We start from the raw sequence: 21,378 nt of genomic DNA on the forward strand, positions 1-21,378 counted from the left end.
ACCTAAATTTGGAACTGATTCTGATGAAACAGTATTGTCTTTCATTGAACAGTATGTGACATGTGAGATTCCAAGAGAAGAAGGAGATAGAAGCTTGAGCTTTAAGTTTCTAAACTCACCCTTGTGGAAAGTACTGCAAAAGAAAATACAAGTCTAAAGGAAAATTTTACACCAAATGTCGGTTTGGTTTTCCACGTCCAGTCATTTGTAAAGGAAGAGTAAATTATTTTTTTCCCTCTGTAAGGCACACAATAACATGGAAATCTCCAAAGAATACCTACAAATTAAAAAGAACAGAAGTGTCAAAGTATATCAATCACTACAATCTAGTCATTTTAAAAATGTGGAATGCAAACATGGACATCCAGTATGTTGCAGTTAACTCAATTGCTGTTGCACATTATGTTACATCGTACATAACAAAATCAGAAAAAATAGAGATGAAACAAATGTGGGAAGAAATTGCACAAGAGAAAAGCCTTAGCAAAACATTGTACAGCTTTACTTTGAAAATGCTTTCCCACCGAGAAATTGGATCCTATGAATGTTCAGACCGCTTGTGCTCTTCAAATTTATATTCAAAGTCATGAGGAATAATTTGGGCAAGTTTTGGTCTTGCCTGCTCACGGAATAGAGTGTTGAAATCATTAGAAGAAATTGAATACTTAGAAGCAAATGAACCAGACAGTACAGACATTCTTAAAACTAATATGTTGGACACATACTATCCGAAAAGGAGTCGACATCTGGAACAGCTATGTCTGTATGAAGTACTTCAACATTACAGCTTCAAAAGAAATGTTAAACAGAATTTAAAAGAAGGAAAATATGCAGTAGTTGGATGTCATGGTTGTTTAGTAAAACATGCAAAGGGTAATCTTATAAACCACAAGAAACTCAGTTGTGAGACTCCAGATAAGCGAGAATTTGACTATTTAGCACTTCTCCAACTCTCTAAACCATGGCGTAGCGAAAGTGAATTACTTGGAGACTTTGCCTGCTACGAAGATTCTTTTAATGCATGTAAAGATAGCATTGCATGTACAATTTCCCTACATATTTAAAAATGTTGAATGATGAAGTTGAACAGGAAAAGACTATTACAGCTGAAATAGCTAATGAAAGTTTTCAAGATAGTCAAAGTAGCGGTCCATGTAGTCAAGATCCTCTTGGACAACCAATACTGGAAAATGAAGCAGCGATTGCTATGCATGAAGTCGAAATTGCAATGCAACAAGCACACGAGGAGAATATTACATTGGAAAACTTAGAAGAACAACTAAATGTTGAATAGAAAGAAATATATGTACAAGTGAGAGAACAGATAGAACATGGTTTGTTGCATGAAAATAAACAACGTGTGTGTTCATCTTTTAAACCTCTTCTGATGTACATCAGTGGTCAAGCTGGGACAGGTAAAAGTTTTTTAATTAAAGTTTTGACCAGTTATCTTCAAAAAACTACTGGTTCACATTTATGTTGTGTGGTAACAGCTCCAACTGGATTAGCTGCACACAATGTTAAAGGAATTACTTTGCACAGATTACTGATGCTACCAGTTGAGCATGATAATAAATTACAATATCAGAAGTTGTCTGCTGAAGCTTCTCATGAAGTGTCAAGAGTGCTGAAGAAAATGAAACTATTAATTATTGATGAGGTGAGCATGGTCTCAAACTTAATGCTTGCTTTTGTACGCTTAAGAATGCAACAGGTATTAAAAACAGATTACGACGTTCTCTTTGGAGGAAACATTTAATTGTATTTGGAGATCTGCTACAACTAACCCCTGTAAAAGGAGAACCAGTGTTTAAAACTCTTCTACATGAAGACTCAAAGAAATCTTTGGGAAGTATTGGAAATGTGAATCTGTGGTTACATTTTCAATATAAAGAACTCACTCAGAATATGCGACAAGCAAGAGATGAAGATTATGCAAATATTCTAAAAATGTAAGAATTGGTGTTCTAAGCAAACATGGTAAACAAGCTTTTCAAAGTCATCTACTAAAGAACTTGTTTACAAATGAAAATACACCAAAAAAGTAATGTACAAGAAAATGAAACAAAAAAAGTCTATAGTTTGCTTAATGCCTACAGTGGAAGAGTGTTATACATTTAATAGAGAGCTTATGAAATTGGAAAATCAAGAAATAGTTCACATTGAAGCTATTGATAAAATCAAGCATCAAGGAATAACAATTCTTCTTTCAGAAAAACTACAGACTAAATTGGATTCTTTGTAAAAGTCTGTATCAAAAACTGCTGGCTTAGAAAAAAATGTAGATGTATGTTTAAACTGTCGGGCAATTTTGAGGCGTAATCTGAATTTAGAAGAAGGTTTAGTGAATGGAGCAATGGGGAAAGTTGTTGATTTTGTGAAATATCAAAATAGAAATGGAATTGAATTCTTGAAAGTTAAATTTGATCAGTTTACAGAGGTAAGACAGATTGCGCGTTGTGCTGGACGTTTTTTGCTTGTAAAAGACTTGTATGTTCGTAGCAAACAGTTTCCCTTCTGATTAGCATATGCAATAACTATTCATAAATCTCAAGGTTTAAGTGTAGATAATGCTTTGGTAAATGTAGGAAGAACTATGTTTAAAGAGGGAATGGTATATGTTGCATTATCTCGAGTTAGAACATTGTCTGGTTTGTATTTAATTGATTTCGATGAGAACAAGGTTAGTGCTGATGTTAATTGTGTAAGAGAATATAATAGTTTGAGAAGGCTTTATGCTCCAAGTTTAGGTGAATATCCTATTTATGAGAAACGTGTTGTGTGTTCAAAACACAAACATGTTGAAGAATCAACTATGGTTGAAAAGAAGAAACAAAATCAAGAGAAAAGAAAAGATGTAAAAAAGCAGAAACTACAAACAAGTGATGATGTTGTTGGATACCAATTAAAAAATGCTTCTGGTGTCAACTGCTATGGTAATGTTATTCTAAACGTTATATTTTATCTTGAAGATGTTTATGGTGAAATTATGGAAAGTCAGGAAAAAAGATTATGTTCGGCACTTTATAATTTATTTCGAGAATTGAGAACTGATAGAAGTAAGATCCATTCTGCTTCTGGTATTCGCCAACTGTTGGATGCATGTACTGGATCTTTAACGTTCAGTGCTAATATACAACAAGATGCCCAAGAATTTTTTATGGTTATGCTTGGAGTACTAGAAGATAAAGGAATTCAGATTGAGAGTTTATTTGGACTCAGTTACACATGGGAAAATAAATGTGAACAGTGTTCATTATCTTCAAGGACTATAGTTGACAGAGAACGATTTCTATATTTAACAATACCTTACTGCAAATCTGTACCACTTTCCAAATTAGTAAAAGAAGCTGATCACAAGATGATCTGTTCTCGTTGTAAATCAACAATGCTATCTACATTATGCCTACAAAGATATGGAAAATATTTGAATATAATGCTGCAACGCTGTAGACCAAATGGAAGAAAACTGGAAACCAAAATTAACATTTTTTGTTGCTAGTCAAGTATTTATTTCTGGAAGAACTTTTGCAACAGTTGCTATTGTTTTCCATGCTGGAAGCACTACCACAAGTGGACATTATACAGTTTATTTAAAGTGTAATAATGGTTGGCGTCACTGCAACGATATACACTTTGAAATGAAACCGAGATTGCCTTATGAATTACCCAACTCATACTTGATATTTCTGAAGCAAAGATTTTAGATACATCATTCAGCCTAGTGGGAAGGTGACAAGATATTTTAAGGAATTCATACTGGATGATTTCAAAGCAAAATTTTTGATACATTATTTGGTGTATTGGGAAAATGTGAACAGAAACTACAAAGTAAAGGTAAGATTTAAAGATTAGAAATAGTATTGGATGTGTTATTTGTGTTGATTTTGTATTATATTTGCGAGAATTAGGGATTTGCTTTTTTTAACAATCTAGTTGGTTGAGTGATGTCACTGACCATGTCATGAGTGATGTAATATGTGACGTCATCACCAGTGCATTGCGGGCACGCGAGTTATAGTTAGCTCAACTAAATGTAACAGGCGAATTTCTCTGGTTTTATATGAGTCAAATGTCCAAGTAACTATAACGTCTCTGAAACCTATGTTTTTCTCAGTGAATTTCTAAGGTTTTTTTAAATGCTAATCTCTAAATATAACGTCTCTGAAACCTATGTTTTTCCCAGTGAATATATTATATATATATATATATATATATATATAGAGTTGCCCCTCAGTGGAATGTCACTCTCAGGTAGATTGCACGCTCATAAAGAAAGCCACAATGTCAGGCATACTCCCCACTTTCCGCTTGTCCAACGCGTTTTGGGAAACTCCCTTTCTCAAGGACAGCATCCGTGGACTCACAGCAAAACAAAAGGCTCTTGCAGTATGTCCCCTCTTTTATTCCTAGCGAAACGCTCATACGAGCTTTGGTGATGCATTGTGGGACTGCAAGTACACGTAAATTTTCCCCAAGTGGGTCGCATGCTAAATCCCGAATTCATTATCAAGAATTCAGTTAGTCCAAAAAATAAAAAAGACGATGACAACCACAAATTTGGGTCAGGGGAGGATGAGAATTGAATGACACAAGACCTGCGCAAGAAAGTGGAGAGGCGAAACGGGGTTTTGAAGGGCTGAAGGGGGAAATGGCAACAAACATAGTTCCGGTGTGCTTCTTTGTAACGGGAGTCCTTATTTTCAATACAAGTATCTCAGACTTTAGACCAGGGATCTACTACCATTTCTGTAAAAGCGCTACCTATGTTTACTGAAACACACCAAAAGCTACTAGTATTATTGGTGTGATAATAGTTACTCCATCAGACAAGATTACCTTAGTGCCCACGGTATGCCAGCGATCCCCTCGGTGCATCAGGCTGGTTGCCAGCAGTAATGTAAAAATGTTTTAATATGGAATTCCTCAACATGAGTAATGCATAACAGTCATAGCTGCAAGGACTCTCTTTAATCCCTGCTTGTAAAAAGTCTCCCCAATGGCACATGATTTATCCCTCAACTATAAGTTTTAAAAATGTACTTTGGAAATTCAGCCATTTTCTCCAAATAGCTAAGGAGTTCTGGTGGGATTCACAATGGTCTCTGCTGGTGGGATTCACGATAATGGCTTCTGCTGGTGTGATTCACAAGGGCCTCTGCTGGTGTGATTCACAATAGTCTCTGCTGGTGTAATTCACAATAGCGTCTGCTGGTGTGATTCACAATGGTCTCTGCTGGTGTGATTCACAATGGCCTCTGCTGGTGTGATTCACAATAGTCTCTGCTGGTGTGATTCACAATGATCTCTGCTGGTGTGATTCACAATAGTCACTGCTGGTGTGATTCACAATGGCCTCAGCTGGTGTGATTCACAATGGCTTCACAATAGTCTCTGCTGGTGTGATTCACAGTGGTCTCTGCTGGTGTGATTCACAATAGTCTCTGCTGGTGTGATTCACAATGATCTCTGCTGGTGTGATTCACAATAGTCACTGCTGGTGTGATTCACAATGGCCTCAGCTGGTGTGATTCACAAAAGTCTCTGCTGGTGTGATTTACAATAGTCTGTGCTGGTGTAATTACCAATAATCCTTTGCTGGTGTAATTCACAATGGTCTCTGCTCCTGTAATTCACAATGATCTCTGCTGGTGTGATTTAAAATAAGTCTCTGCTGGTGTAATTCACAGTAGTCATTGCTGGTGTAATTCACAGTAGTCATTGCTGGTGTAATTCACAGTAGTCACTGCTGGTGTAATTGACAATGGCCTCTGCTGGTGCAATTCACAATGGTCTCTACTGCTGTAATTCACAATGGCCTCTGCTGGTGTAATTCACAGTAGTCACTGCTGGTGTAATTCACAGTAGTCACTGCTGGTGTGAGTTACAATAGTCACTGCTGGTGTAATTCACAATAGTCACTGCTGGCGTAATTCACAATAGTCACTGCTGGTGTAATTCACAATGGCCTCTGCTGGTGTGATTTACAATAGTCACTGCTGCTCTAATTCACAATGTCCTCAGCTGGTGTGATTCACAATAGTCACTGCTGGTGTGATTCACAATCGCCTCTGCTGGTGTGATTCACAATAGTCTCTGCTGGTGTGATTCACAATAGTCTCTGCTGGTGTGATTCAATGTGATTCACAATAGCCTCTGCTGGTGTAATTCACAATAGTCACTGCTGGTGTGATTAACAATGGTCTCTGCTGGTGTGATTCACATTAGTCTCTGCTGGTGTGATTCAATGTGATTCACAATAGTCTCTGCTGGTGTGATTCACAATGGCCTCTGCTGGTGTGATTCTCAATAGTCTCTGCTGGTGTGATTCACAATGGCCTCTGCTGGTGGGATTCACAATGGCCTCTGCTGGTGTGATTCACAATAGTCACTGCTGGTGTAATTCACAATAGTCACTAATTGTGTAATTCACAATGGCCTCTGCTGATGTGATTTACAATAGTCACTGCTGCAGTAATTCACAATGTCCTCTGCTGTTGTGATTCAAAATAGTCTCTGCTGGTGTGAGTCACAATGATCTCAGCTGGTATGATTCACAATAGTCTCTGCTGGTGTGATTCACAATGGCCTTTGCTGGTGTGATTCACAATAGTCTCTGCTGGTGTGATTCACATTGGCCTCTGCTGGTGTGATTAACAATGGCTTCACAATAGTCTCAGCTGGTGTGATTCACAGTGGCCTCTGCTGGTGTGATTCACAATAGTCTCTGCTGGTGTGATTCACAATGATCTCTGCTGGTGTGATTCACAATAGTCACTGCTGGTGTGATTCACAATGGCCTCTGCTGGTGTGATTCACAATGGGTTCACAATAGTCTCTGCTGGTGTGATTCACAGTGCCCTCTGCTGCTGTGATTCACAATAGTCTCTGCTGGTGTGATTCACAATGATCTCTGCTGGTGTGATTCACATTAGTCACTGCTGGTGTGATTCACAATGGCCTCTGCTGGTGTGATTCACAATGGGTTCACAATAGTCTCTGCTGGTGTGATTCACAGTGCCCTCTGCTGCTGTGATTCACAATAGTCTCTGCTGGTGTGATTCACAATGATCTCTGCTGGTGTCATTCACAGTAGTCACTGCTGGTGTAATTCACAATAGTCACTGCTGGTGTGATTCAATGTGATTCACAATGGCCTCTGCTGGTGTAATTCACAATAGTCACTGCTGGTGTGATTAACAATGGCCTCTGCTGGTGCAATTCACAGTAGTCACTGCTGGTATGATTCACAAAAGTCGCTGCTGGTGTAATTCACAATAGTCACTGCTGGTGTAATTCACAATAGTCACTGCTGGTGTAATTCACAATGGCCTCTGCTGGTGTGATTTACAATAGTCACTGCTGGTGTAATTCACAATAGTCACTGCTGCGCTAATTCACAATGTCCTCTGCTGGTGTGATTCACAATAGTCTCTGCTGGTGTGATTCACAATAGTCACTGCTGGTGTAATTCACAATGGCCTCTTCTGGTGTGATTCACAATAGTCACTGCTGGTGTAATTCACAATGGCCTCTTCTGGTGTGATTCACAATAGTCTCTGCTGGTGTAATTCACAATGGCCTCTTCTGGTGTGATTCATAATAGTCACTGCTGGTGTAATTCACAGTAGTCACTGCTGGTGTGAGTTACAATAGTCACTGCTGGTGTAATTCACAATGGCCTCTGCTGGTGTGATTCACAATAGTCTCTGCTGGTGTGATTCACAATAGTCACTGCTGGTGTAATTCACAATGGCCTCTTCTGGTGTGATTCACAATAGTCTCTGCTGGTGTGATTCACAATAGTCACTGCTGGTGTAATTCACAATGTCCTCTGCTGGTGTGATTCACAATAGTCACTGCTGGTGTAATTCACAATGGCCTCTGCTGGTGTGATTCACAATAGTCTCTGCTGGTGTGATTCACAATAGTCACTGCTGGTGTAATTCACAATGGCCTCTTCTGGTGTGATTCACAATAGTCTCTGCTGGTGTAATTCACAATGGCCTCTGCTGGTGTGATTCACAATAGTCTCTGCTGGTGTAATTCACAATGGCCTCTGCTGTTGTGATTCACAATAGTCTCTGCTGGTGGGATTCGCAATGGTTTCTGGATGTGTGATTTAATCACACAAGAGACCATTGTGAATTACACCAGCAGAGACTATTGTGAATCACACCTGCAGAAGCCACAGTGAATTACGCCAGCAGTGACTATTCTGTATTACATCATTAACAACTATTGTGAATTACACCAGCAGGGATCATAGTGAATTACAATACCAAAGGCCATCACAAATCACACCACAGAAGGCCATGATGAATTACACCAGCGAAGGACTTTATCAATTTCACCGGTAAAGACTTTAAGGAATCACTAAGAAGAGGCCATGATGAATTACACCGACAATGGTCATCGTACATTGCACTGGGTCTTATCTCAATGACGTCAAGGCCACAGTTGAGGTACATCAGACCTTTGTCAGAACTAAACACATTTGTTGCAAAGTTCTGTCTTCCCACGTCCACCATCCAAAATTCAAAAATCGAGCCAAAGAGATACCAAAATGGATTTTTCCATTGGCCCTTTTCACATTGTAAAGCTAAGACAAACTGTTATGCTACCGTGGTCATGACTTACTTTACACATATACCCTATTAATAGCACAAATAATCGGTTTGCACAGAGAGCAAATTAAGCTACCTTGTAATTAGAGAAAGGACAATATTGTTGTTTATAAGAGTGTGAGCCCCAGAGGTCTGTCCCAGTATTACCACAACATTGATGTTCATAAGAGTGTGTCCCCCAGTTGCCTGCCTCCAGTATTACCACAACATTAATGTTTATAAGATTGTGTCACCCAGAGGCCTGTCCCAGTATTACCACAACATTGCTGTTTATATGAGTGTGACCCCCGGAGGCCTCCCTCCAGTATTACCACACCATTGATGCTCATAAGAGTGTGACCCCCAGAGGCCTTCCCCTATATTACCATAACATTACTGTTTATAAAAGTGTGACTCTCAGAGCTCTGACCCCGGTATTAACACAACATTGCTGTTTATAAAAGTGTTTCCCCCAGAGGCCTGCCCCTCAGTATTAACACAACATTGCTGTTTATAAGAGTGTGACCACTGGAGGCTCGCCCCAGGTGTCACCACAACATTGCTGTTTATAAGAATGTGACCCCTAGAGGCTCGCCCCAGGTATCACCACAACATTTCTGTTTATAAAAGTGAGACCCCAAGAGGCGTTCCACCAGTATTACCTGCGTCTCTGTTAGCATCAGCGATGTGGCCACCTCAAAGCGCTTTGGCCGGGATAGGTACTTGTTGACTTTGAACTGGTTCTCCAGTTCCAGGAGCTGTTGGCTGGTGAAAGCGGTGCGCGGCCGCCGGCACTTCCCCATCAGGCCGGCCTGTGCTGAGGCTGTAAGGAGGAAGAAAAACAATTCCAAGGTGAGGAGCCAAGCTAGAGTCTCATGCCTGTACATCTGCACGGGTGTTGTCTCCACCCTAAACAAATGGTACAACAAGTCATCTTACAAGATGCCTGGCCTGCCAGTGACTTCAATAGTTGAATGCAACACAGACAAATGGATGTAACTCATAGACGAGTAGCCCCTTTCTAGAAAGAGCTTAAACCAGCAGGATGTAAAGAACTGCCCCAGCTCTGCTTCTTTCCCAGCATAACTGCCTATCTGAGTCACAACATAACCTGTAGTGATCACAGCCTTCACGGTGAGACATTCTTCATATACTACCTTTACTGGCATTGAGCACAGGGCATTCACTGTTCTTACAGGAAGCTGTCACCACACTGGACACTCAGTGTTGTCACAGGAAGACTTCACACTGGAAGCCTTCAAAACACTGGAAATTCAGTGTTATCACTGGAAGCCTTCATGCAGGAAGTCTTCAATGCAGTGGACACTCAGTGTTGTCACAGGAAGTCTCTAAAGCATAAGACATTCAGCATTATCACAGGAAGCCTTCACACAGGAACCCCTTAAAGCACTGGACATTCAGCATTATCACAGGAAGCCTTTACACACGAAGCCTTCAAGGCACTTGACATTCAGCATTATCACAGGAAGCCTTAACACAGGAAGCCTCCAAGCCACTGGACACTCAGCGTTATCACAGGAAGCCTTCACACAGGAAGCCTTCAAGGCACTGGACACTCAGTGTTATCACAGAAAGCCTTGATACAGGAACCCCTCAAAGCACTGGACATTCAGCATTATCACAGGAAGCCTTCACACAGGAAGCCCTTAAGGCACTGGACATTCAGCATTATCGCAGGGAGCCTTTACACACAAAGCATTCAAGGCACTTGACATTCAGCATTATCACAGGAAGCCTTCAAACAGGAAGCCTCCAAGCCACTTGCCACTCAGCATTATCACAGAAGGCCTTCATACAGGAATCCTTTAAAGCACTGGACATTCAGAGTTATCGCAGGAAGCCTTCACACAGGAAGCCTTCAAGGCACTTGACATTCAGTGTTATCACAGGAAGCCTTTACACACAAAGCCTTCAAGGCACTGGACATTGAGCGTTACCACAGGAAGCCTTCACACAGGATGCCTTCAAGGCACTGGACACTCAGTGTTATCACAGGAAGCCTTCTTAAAGGAACCCTTTAAGGCACTGGACATTTAGCGTTATCACAGAAAGCCTTTATACAGGAAGCCTTCAAGGCACTGTACACTCAGTGTTATCACAGGAAGCTTTCACACTGGAAGCATTCAAGGCACTGGATATTCAGTGTTATCACAGGAAGCCTTTACACACAAAGCCTTCAAGGCACTGGACATTCAGCGTTTTCACAGGAAGCCTTCACACAGGAAGCCTTCAAGGCACTGGACATTCAGCGTTATCACAGGAAGCCTTCACACAGGAAGCCCTTAAGGCACTGGACATTCAGCGTTATCACAGGAAGCCTTCACACAGGAAGCCCTTAAGGCCCTGGACATTCAGCATTACCACGGGAAGCCTTTACACACAAAGCCTTCAAGGCACTTGACATTAAGCATTATCACAGGAAGCCTTCACACAGGAAGCCTCCAAGCCGCTGGACAATCAGCGTTATCACAGAAGGCCTTCATACAGGAATCCTTTAAGGCACTGGATATTCAGAGTTATCACAGGAAGCCTTCACATAGGAAGCCTTCAAGGCACTGGACATTCAGTGTTATCACAGGAAGCCTTTACACACAAAGCCTTCAAGGCACTGGACATTCAGCGTTATCACAGGAAGCCTTCACACAGGAAGCCTTCAAGGCACTGGACATTCAGCGTTATCACAGGAAGCCTTCACACAGGAAGCCCTTAAGGCACTGGACATTCAGCATTATCACAGGAAGCCTTTACACACAAAGCATTCAAGGCACTTGACATTCAGCGTTATCACAGGAAGCCTTCACACAAGAAGCCTTCAAGGCACTGGACACTCAGTGTTATCACAGGAAGCCTTCACCCAGGAAGCCTTCAAGGCACGGAAGCCTTCACACAGGAAGCCTTCAAGGCACTGGACATTCAGTGTTATCACAGGAAGCCTTTACCCAGGAAGCCTTCAAGGCACTGGAGATTCAGCGTTATCACAGGAAGCCTTTACACACAAAGCCTTCAAGGCACTGGACATTCAGCGTTATCACAGGAAGCCTTCACACAGGAAGCCCTTAAGGCACTGGACATTCAGCATTATCACAGGAAGCCTTTACACACAAAGCATTCAAGGCACTTGACATTCAGCATTATCACAGGAAGCCTTCACACAGGAAGCCTACAAGGCACTGGACATTCAGAGTTATCACAGGAAGCCTTCACACAGGAAGCCTACAAGGCACTGGATATTCAGAGTTATCACAGGACGCCTTCACATAGGAAGCCTTCAAGGCACTGGACATTCAGTGTTATCACAGGAAGCCTTTACACACAAAGCCTTCAAGGCACTGGACATTCAGCGTTATCACAGGAAGCCTTCACACAGGAAGCCTTCAAGGCACTGGACAATCAGCGTTATCACAGGAAGCCTTCACACAGGAAGCCCTAAAGGCACTGGACATTCAGCATTATCACAGGAAGCCTTTACACACAAAGCATTCAAGGCACTTGACATTCAGCGTTATCACAGGAAGCCTTCACACAGGAAGCCTTCAAGGCACTGGACACTCAGTGTTATCACAGGAAGCCTTCACCCAGGAAGCCTTCAAGGCACGGAAGCCTTCACACAGGAAGCCTTCAAGGCACTGGACATTCAGTGTTATCACAGGAAGCCTTTACCCAGGAAGCCTTCAAGGCACTGGAGATTCAGCGATATCACAGGAAGCCTTCACACAGGAAGCCTTCAAGGCACTGGAGATTCAGCGTTATCACAGGAAGCCTTCACACAGGAAGCCCTTAAGGCACTGGACATTCAGCATTATCACAGGAAGCCTTTACACACAAAGCATTCAAGGCACTTGACATTCAGCATTATCACAGGAAGCCTTCACACAGGAAGCCTACAAGGCACTGGACATTCAGAGTTATCACAGGAAGCCTTCACACAGGAAGCCTTCAAGGCACTGGACATTCAGTGTTATCACAGGAAGCCTTCACAGCACTGGATGCTCAGTGTTGTCATAGGAAGCCTTTACACAGGAAGCCTTCAAGGCACTGGACCTTCAGCGTTATCAGAGGAAGCCTTCATAGCACTGGAAACTCAGTGTTATCACAGGAAGCTTTCACACAGGAAGCATTCAAGGCACTGGACATTCAGTGTTATCACAGGAAGCCTTTACACACAAAGCCTCCAAGGCACTGGACATTCAGCGTTTTCACAGGAAGCCTTCACACAGGAAGCCTTCAAGGCACTGGACATTCAGCGTTATCACAGGAAGCCTTCACACAGGAAGCCCTTAAGGCACTGGACATTCAGTATTATCACAGGAAGCCTTCACACAGGAAGCCCTTAAGGCCCTGGACATTCAGCATTACCACGGGAAGCCTTTACACACAAAGCCTTCAAGGCACTTGACATTCAGCATTATCACAGGAAGCCTTCACACAGGAAGCCTCCAAGCCGCTGGACAATCAGCGTTATCACAGAAAGCCTTCACATAGGAAGCCTTCAAGGCACTGGACATTCAGTGTTATCACAGGAAGCCTTTACACACAAAGCCTTCAAGGCACTGGACATTCAGCGTTATCACAGGAAGCCTTCACACAGGAAGCTTTCAAGGCACTGGACATTCAGTGTTATCACAGGAAGCCTTCACACAGGAAGCCCTTAAGGCACTGGACATTCAGCATTATCACAGGAAGCCTTTACACACAAAGCATTCAAGGCACTTGACATTCAGCGTTATCACAGGAAGCCTTCACACAGGAAGCCTTCAAGGCACTGGACATTCAATGTTATCACAGGAAGCCTTCACCCAGGAAGCCTTCAAGGCACGGAAGCCTTCACACAGGAAGCCTTCAAGGCACTGGACATTCAGTGTTATCACAGGAAGCCTTTACCCAGGAAGCCTTCAAGGCACTGGATATTCAGCGTTATCACAGGAAGCCTTTACACACAAAGCCTTCAAGGCACTGGACATTCAGCGTTATCACAGGAAGCCTTCACACAGGAAGCCCTTAAGGCACTGGACATTCAGCATTATCACAGGAAGCCTTTACACACAAAGCATTCAAGGCACTTGACATTCCGCATTATCACAGGAAGCCTTCACACAGGAAGCCTACAAGGCACTGGACATTCAGAGTTATCACAGGAAGCCTTCACACAGGAAGCCTTCAAGGCACTGGATATTCAGAGTTATCACAGGACGCCTTCACATAGGAAGCCTTCAAGGCACTGGACATTCAATGTTATCACAGGAAGCCTTTACACACAAAGCCTTCAAGGCACTGGACATTCAACGTTATCACAGGAAGCCTTCACACAGGAAGCCTTCAAGGCACTGGACATTCAGCGTTATCACAGGAAGCCTTCACACAGGAAGCCCTAAAGGCACTGGACATTATCACAGGAAGCCTTTACACACAAAGCATTCAAGGCACTTGACATTCAGCGTTATCACAGGAAGCCTTCACACAGGAAGCCTTCAAGGCACTGGACACTCAGTGTTATCACAGGAAGCCTTCACCCAGGAGGCCTTCAAGGCACGGAAGCCTTCACACAGGAAGCCTTCAAGGCACTGGACATTCAGTGTTATCACAGGAAGCCTTTACCCAGGAAGCCTTCAAGGCACTGGAGATTCAGCGTTATCACAGGAAGCCTTCACACAGGAAGCCTTCAAGGCACTGGACATTCAGAGTTATCACAGGAAGCCTTCACACAGGAAGCCTTCAAGGCACTGGATATTCAGAGTTATCACAGGACGCCTTCACATAGGAAGCCTTCAAGGCACTGGACATTCAATGTTATCACAGGACGCCTTCACATAGGAAGCCTTCAAGGCACTGGACATTCAATGTTATCACAGGAAGCCTTTACACACAAAGCCTTCAAGGCACTGGACATTCAACGTTATCACAGGAAGCCTTCACACAGGAAGCCTTCAAGGCACTGGACATTCAATGTTATCACTGGACATTCAGTGTTATCACAGGAAGCCTTTACCCAGGAAGCCTTCAAGGCACTGGACATTCCGCATTATCACAGGAAGCCTTCACACAGGAAGCCTACAAGGCACTGGACATTCAGAGTTATCACAGGAAGCCTTCACACAGGAAGCCTTCAAGGCACTGGATATTCAGAGTTATCACAGGACGCCTTCACATAGGAAGCCTTCAAGGCACTGGACATTCAATGTTATCACAGGAAGCCTTTACACACAAAGCCTTCAAGGCACTGGACATTCAGAGTTATCACAGGAAGCCTTCACACAGGAAGCCTTCAAGACACTGGACATTCAGTGTTATCACAGGAAGCCTTCACACAGGAAGCCCTAAAGGCACTGGACATTATCACAGGAAGCCTTTACACACAAAGCATTCAAGGCACTTGACATTCAGCGTTATCACAGGAAGCCTTCACACAGGAAGCCTTCAAGGCACTGGACACTCAGTGTTATCACAGGAAGCCTTCACCCAGGAGGCCTTCAAGGCACGGAAGCCTTCACACAGGAAGCCTTCAAGGCACTGGACATTCAGTGTTATCACAGGAAGCCTTTACCCAGGAAGCCTTCAAGGCACTGGAGATTCAGCGTTATCACAGGAAGCCTTCACACAGGAAGCCTTCAAGGCACTGGACATTCAGCGTTATCACAGGAAGCCTTCACACAGGAAGCCCTTAAGGCACTGGACATTCAGCATTATCACAGGAAGCCTTTACACACAAAGCATTCAAGGCACTTGACATTCAGCATTATCACAGGAAGCCTTCACACAGGAAGCCTACAAGGCACTGGACATTCAGAGTTATCACAGGAAGCCTTCACACAGGAAGCCTTCAAGACACTGGACATTCAGTGTTATCACAGGAAGCCTTCACAGCACTGGATGCTCAGTGTTGTCATAGGAAGCCTTTACACAGGAAGCCTTCAAGGCACTGGACCTTCAGCGTTATCAGAGGAAGCCTTCATAGCACTGGAAACTCAGTGTTATCACAGGAAGCCTTCTCAGCACTGACACTCAGCGTTGTCACAGGAAGCCATCACAGCACTGGAAACTCAGTTTTATCAGAGGAAGCCTTCACAGCACTGACATTCAACGTTGTCACAGGAAGCCTTCACACAGGAAGCCTTCACAGCAGTGACACTCAGCGTTGTCACAGGAAGCCATCACAAGTTAAAGTCAACGTGGAAAATGAAAGAATGGAGCACAGCTCATTAATTCATAATCTGATACCAAATCCTGAATAAAGTCAAAGTACATCAACCTTGAATCTCTGTAAATGATGGATGTTTTGAAATCGAGCAGGTTTGCCACTGATGAGGCCCTTTTCCTTATTTTCATATAAACTGCTGAGGTGTTCGCTGAATTGATGCCTTTACATATGAAAAATAGGACAAAACATTTCATGAATGGTCTGATTTCATAACTGGTTTGTTGTTTGTTTATATGCCTCCCCCCAAAAAATGAAATGCTCACTATTGAAGTTTTACAGAAGCCAAGAAAGAACACAAATGCATTGACAAAGCCAAAGGGTTGGCAGCCATATTTGTCTCCATTTTAATTTCATATTTTCCTGGTAGATGCCGCACCTTATGAACACACACTCTGTAGATACTGTGCAGATTCCCTTTAGGACCACTCTGCAAGGTCCTGTAGGTGTAACTTAGGTGCTTCTAGAAGTAAGAGAGGTTAATTTGAAAACATGAAGCATAGCTTTTTGTAGTTGGTTTTTGAATTTACGTTGTACCTCCTTGGTTCCCCCAGACAGGACCCTTTTTAACTTGGCAGTCATAGTTTAGATACACACCTCCTGAAGTCCATACCCAACCTCTGACTCAGTCACAGCACGCATTACACACACGTGGCGTACAGTTAAGCATGTCAATATTTAATCATTCTGGCTTTGTGCGTGACACGTATTTTACAAACAGATAACACTTATGGGTTTTTTAAGGCGTACATGTGTTGCTCCGTGTACGTAACACTCATCCAGGTCATGCGTTGCTACATGTAGATCACACTCCTCCCAATCCTGCGTTGCACTGTGTAGGTCACACTACTGCAGCTTGTGCAGTGCTCTGTGTAGGTCACACTCCTCCAGGTTGTGCGTTGCTACATGTAGGTCACACTCCTCCCGGTTGTGCGTTGCTCTGTGCAGGTCATACTCCTCCAGGTAATGCGTTGTTACATGTAGGTAACACTCCTCCAGGTTGTGTGCTGCTCCGTGCAGGCCACACTCCTCCAGGTCATGCGTTGCTTCATGCAGGCCACACTCCTCCAGGTCATGCGTTGCTTCATGCAGGCCACACTCCTCCAGGTCATGCGTTGCTTCATGCAGGCCACACTCCTCCAGGTCATGCGTTGCTTCATGCAGGCCACACTCCTCCAGGTCATGCGTTGCTTCATGTAGGTCACACTCCTCCAGGTCATGCGTTGTTACATGTAGGTCACACTCCTCAAGGTTGTGTGTTGCTCTGTGCAGGCCACACTCCTCCAGGATGTGCATTGTTCCTTGAAGGTCACACTCCTCCAGGTTGTGTGTTGTTTCATGTAGGCCACACTCCTCCAGGTTGTGTGCTGCTCTGTGTAGGTCACACTCCTCCAGGTTGTGCATTGTTCCTTGAAGGTCACACTCCTCCAGGTTTTGTGTTGTTTCATGTAGGCCACACTCCTCCAGGTTGTGTGCTGCTCTGTGTAGGTCACACTCCTCCAGGTTGTGTGTTGCTCTGTGTAGGTCACACTCCTGCAGGTCGTACGTTGCTTCCTGTAGGTCACAGTCCTCCAGGTCGTGCGTTGCTTCCAGTAGGTCATACTCCTCCAGGTTGTGTGTTGCTTCGTGTAGGACACACTCCTCCATGTCATGCGTTACTCCATGTAGGTCACGCTCTTCCAGGTCATGCCTTGCTTTGTATAGGTCACACTCCTGCAGGTCGTGTGTTGCTCCGTGTAAGTCACACCCCTCCAGGTCGTGCGTGACTCCGTGTAGGTCACACTCATCCAGGTCGTGTGTTGCTCCGTGTAGGTCACACTCCTGCAGGTCATGCGTTGCTCTGTGTAGGTCACACTCCTCCAGCTTGTGCATTGCACCATGTAGGTCATACTCCTTCAGGCTGTGGGTTGCTCCTTAATGTCACACGCTTCCGTGTCATGCATTACTCCATGTAGGTCACACTCCTCCAGGTCGTACGTTGCTTCGTATAGGTCACACTCCTCCAGGTTGTATGTTGCTTCGTGTAGGTCACACTACTGCAGGTTCTGTGTTGCTCCATGTAGGTCACACTCCTCCAGGTCCTGCCTGCTTCGTATAGCTCACACTCTTCCACGCTGTGCGTTTCTTCATGTACGTCACACTCCTCTGGGTCATGCGTTGCTCCTTGTAGGTACACTTCTCCCCGTCATGCGTTGCTCTGTGTAGGTCACACTCCTTCAGGTCATGCATTGCTTGGTGTAGGTCACACTCCTTCAGGTCATGCGTTTCTCCAGGTCATGTGTTGTTACATGTAGGTCACACTCCTCCAGGTTGTGCGTTGCTCTGTGCAGGTCACACTCCTCCAGGTTGTGCGTTGCTTTGTGTAGGTCACACTTCTCCAGGTCATGCATTTACTCATTTAGGTCATACTTCTCCAGGTCATGCATTGCTTTGTGTAGGTCACACTTCTCCAGGTCATGCATTTACTCATTTAGGTCACACTGCTCCAGGTTGTGCGTTTCTCCAGGTCATGCTTTGTTACATGTAGGTCACACTCCTCCAGGTCATGCATTGCTTTGTGTAGGTCACACTTCTCCAGGTCGTGCATTTACTCATCTAGGTCACACTCCTCCAGGTTGTGCGTTTCTCCATGTAGGTCACACTCCTCCAGGTCGTGCGTTTCTCCATGTAGGTCACACTCCTCCAGGTCGTGCGTTTCTCCATGTAGGTCACACTCCTCTGGGTCATGCGTTGCTCCATGTAGGTACACTTCTCCCCGTCATGCGTTGCTCTGTGTAGGTCACACTCCTTCAGGTCATGCATTGCTTGGTGTAGGTCACACTCCTCCAGGTCATGCGTTTCTCCAGGTCATGCGTTGTTACATGTAGGTCACACTCCTCCAGGTTGTGCATTTATCTGTGCAGGTCACACTCCTCCAGGTCATGAGTTGCTGCGTGTTAGTCACACTCCTCCAGGTCATGCGTTGTTACATGTAGGTCACACACCTCCAGGTTGTGCGTTGCTCTGTGCAGGTCACACTCCTCCAGGTCATGCATTGCTTTGTGAAGGTCACACTTCTCCGGGTCATGCATTTACTCATCTAGGTCACACTCCTCCAGGTTGTGCGTTTCTCCATGTAGGTCACACTCCTCCAGGTTGTGCGTTTCTCCATGTAGGTCACACTCCTCCAGGTCGTGCGTTGCTTCATGTAGGTCACACTCCTCCAGGTCGTGCGTTGCTGCGTATAGGTCACACTCCTCCAGGTCATGCATTTACTCATCTAGGTCATACGCCTCCAGGTTGTGCGTTTCTCCATGTAGGGGACACTCCTCCAGGTCGTGCGTTTCTCCATGTAGGTCACACTCCTCCAGGTCGTGCGTTTCTCCATGTAGGTCACACTCCTCTGGGTCTTGCGTTGCTCCATGTAGGTACACTTCTCCCCGTCATGCGTTGCTCTGTGTAGGTCACACTCCTTCAGGTCATGCATTGCTTTGTGTAGGTCACACTTCTCCAGGTCATGCATTTACTCATCTAGGTCACACTGCTCCAGGTTGTGCGTTTCTCCAGGTCATGCTTTGTTACATGTAGGTCAAACTCCTCCAGGTTTGTGCATTTCTCTGTGTAGGTCACACTCCTCCAGGTTGTGCGTTTCTCCATGTAGGTCACACTCCTCCAGGTCGTGCGTTGCTTCATGTAGGTCACACTCCTCCAGGTCGTGCGTTGCTGCGTATAGGTCACACTCCTCCAGGTCATGCATTTACTCATCTAGGTCATACGCCTCCAGGTTGTGCGTTTCTCCATGTAGGGGACACTCCTCCAGGTCGTGCGTTTCTCCATGTAGGTCACACTCCTCCAGGTCGTGCGTTTCTCCATGTAGGTCACACTCCTCTGGGTCTTGCGTTGCTCCATGTAGGTACACTTCTCCCCGTCATGCGTTGCTCTGTGTAGGTCACACTCCTTCAGGTCATGCATTGCTTTGTGTAGGTCACACTTCTCCAGGTCATGCATTTACTCATCTAGGTCACACTGCTCCAGGTTGTGCGTTTCTCCAGGTCATGCTTTGTTACATGTAGGTCAAACTCCTCCAGGTTTGTGCATTTCTCTGTGTAGGTCACACTCCTCCAGGTTGTGCGTTTCTCCATGTAGGTCACACTCCTCCAGGTCGTGCGTTGCTTCATGTAGGTCACACTCCTCCAGGTCGTGCGTTGCTGCGTATAGGTCACACTCCTCCAGGTCATGCATTTACTCATCTAGGTCATACGCCTCCAGGTTGTGCGTTTCTCCATGTAGGGGACACTCCTCCAGGTCGTGCGTTTCTCCATGTAGGTCACACTCCTCCAGGTCGTGCGTTTCTCCATGTAGGTCACACTCCTCTGGGTCTTGCGTTGCTCCATGTAGGTACACTTCTCCCCGTCATGCGTTGCTCTGTGTAGGTCACACTCCTTCAGGTCATGCATTGCTTTGTGTAGGTCACACTTCTCCAGGTCATGCATTTACTCATCTAGGTCACACTGCTCCAGGTTGTGCGTTTCTCCAGGTCATGCTTTGTTACATGTAGGTCAAACTCCTCCAGGTTTGTGCATTTCTCTGTGCAGGTCACACTCCTCCAGGTCATGGATTGCTTTGTGTAGGTCACACTTCTCCAGGTCATGCATTTACTCATCTAGGTCACACTCCTCCAGGTTGTGCGTTTCTCCATGTAGGTCACACTCCTCCAGGTCGTGCGCTTCTCCATGTAGGTCACACTCCTCCAGGTCATGCGTTTCTCCATGTAGGTCACACTCCTCTGGGTCATGCGTTGCTCCATGTAGGTACACTTCTCCCCGTCATGCGTTGCTCTGTGTAGGTCACACTCCTTCAGGTCATGCATTGCTTGGTGTAGGTCACACTCCTTCAGGTCATGCGTTTCTCCAGGTCATGCGTTGTTACATGTAGGTCACACTCCTCCAGGTTGTGCATTTATCTGTGCAGGTCACACTCCTCCAGGTCATGCGTTGCTCTGTGCAGGTCACACTCCTCCAGGTCATGCATTGCTTTGTGAAGGTCACACTTCTCCAGGTCATGCATTTACTCATCTAGGTCACACTCCTCCAGGTTGTGCGTTTCTCCATGTAGGTCACACTCCTCCGGGTCGTGCGTTGCTTCATGTAGGTCACACTCCTCCAGGTCGTGCGTTGCTGCGTATAGGTCACACTCCTCCAGGTCATGCATTTACTCATCTAGGTCATACTCCTCCAGGTTGTGCGTTTCTCCATGTAGGTCACACTCCTCCAGGTTGTGTGTTTATCCATGTAGGTCACACTCCTCCAGGTCGTGTGTTTCTCCATGTAGGTCACACTCCTCCAGATCGTGCGTTGCTTCATGTAGTTCACACTCCTCCAGGTCGTACGTTGCTTCATGTAGGTCACACTCCTCCAGGTCGTGCGTTGCTTCATGTAGGTCACACTCCTCCAGGCCTGCCTGCTTCGTATAGCTCACACTCTTCCACGCTGTGCGTTGCTTCATGTATGTCACACTCCTCTGGGTCATGCGTTGCTCCATGTAGGTACACTTCTCCCCGTCATGCGTTGCTCTGTGTAG

At 44.9% G+C, this 21,378-nt stretch overlaps 1 protein-coding gene across 2 annotated transcripts in view; it reads right to left on the reverse strand.

The window, feature by feature from the left end:
* Positions 1 to 21,378, reverse strand: part of LOC146859388 (pancreas/duodenum homeobox protein 1-like) — a 219,490-nt gene that overhangs the window by 47,629 nt on the left and 150,483 nt on the right. For both annotated transcript variants that reach the window (XM_085650066.1, XM_085650067.1), the window contains exon 2: positions 9,269 to 9,429. In XM_085650066.1, the coding sequence (XP_085506192.1) occupies positions 9,269 to 9,429 (161 nt within the window). The remainder of the gene's footprint in view (positions 1 to 9,268; positions 9,430 to 21,378) is intronic.

Source organism: Triturus cristatus, chromosome 3_2 (genome assembly GCF_964204655.1).
Source record: "Triturus cristatus chromosome 3_2, aTriCri1.1, whole genome shotgun sequence".
In the NCBI taxonomy this organism is placed as follows: domain Eukaryota; kingdom Metazoa; phylum Chordata; class Amphibia; order Caudata; family Salamandridae; genus Triturus; species Triturus cristatus.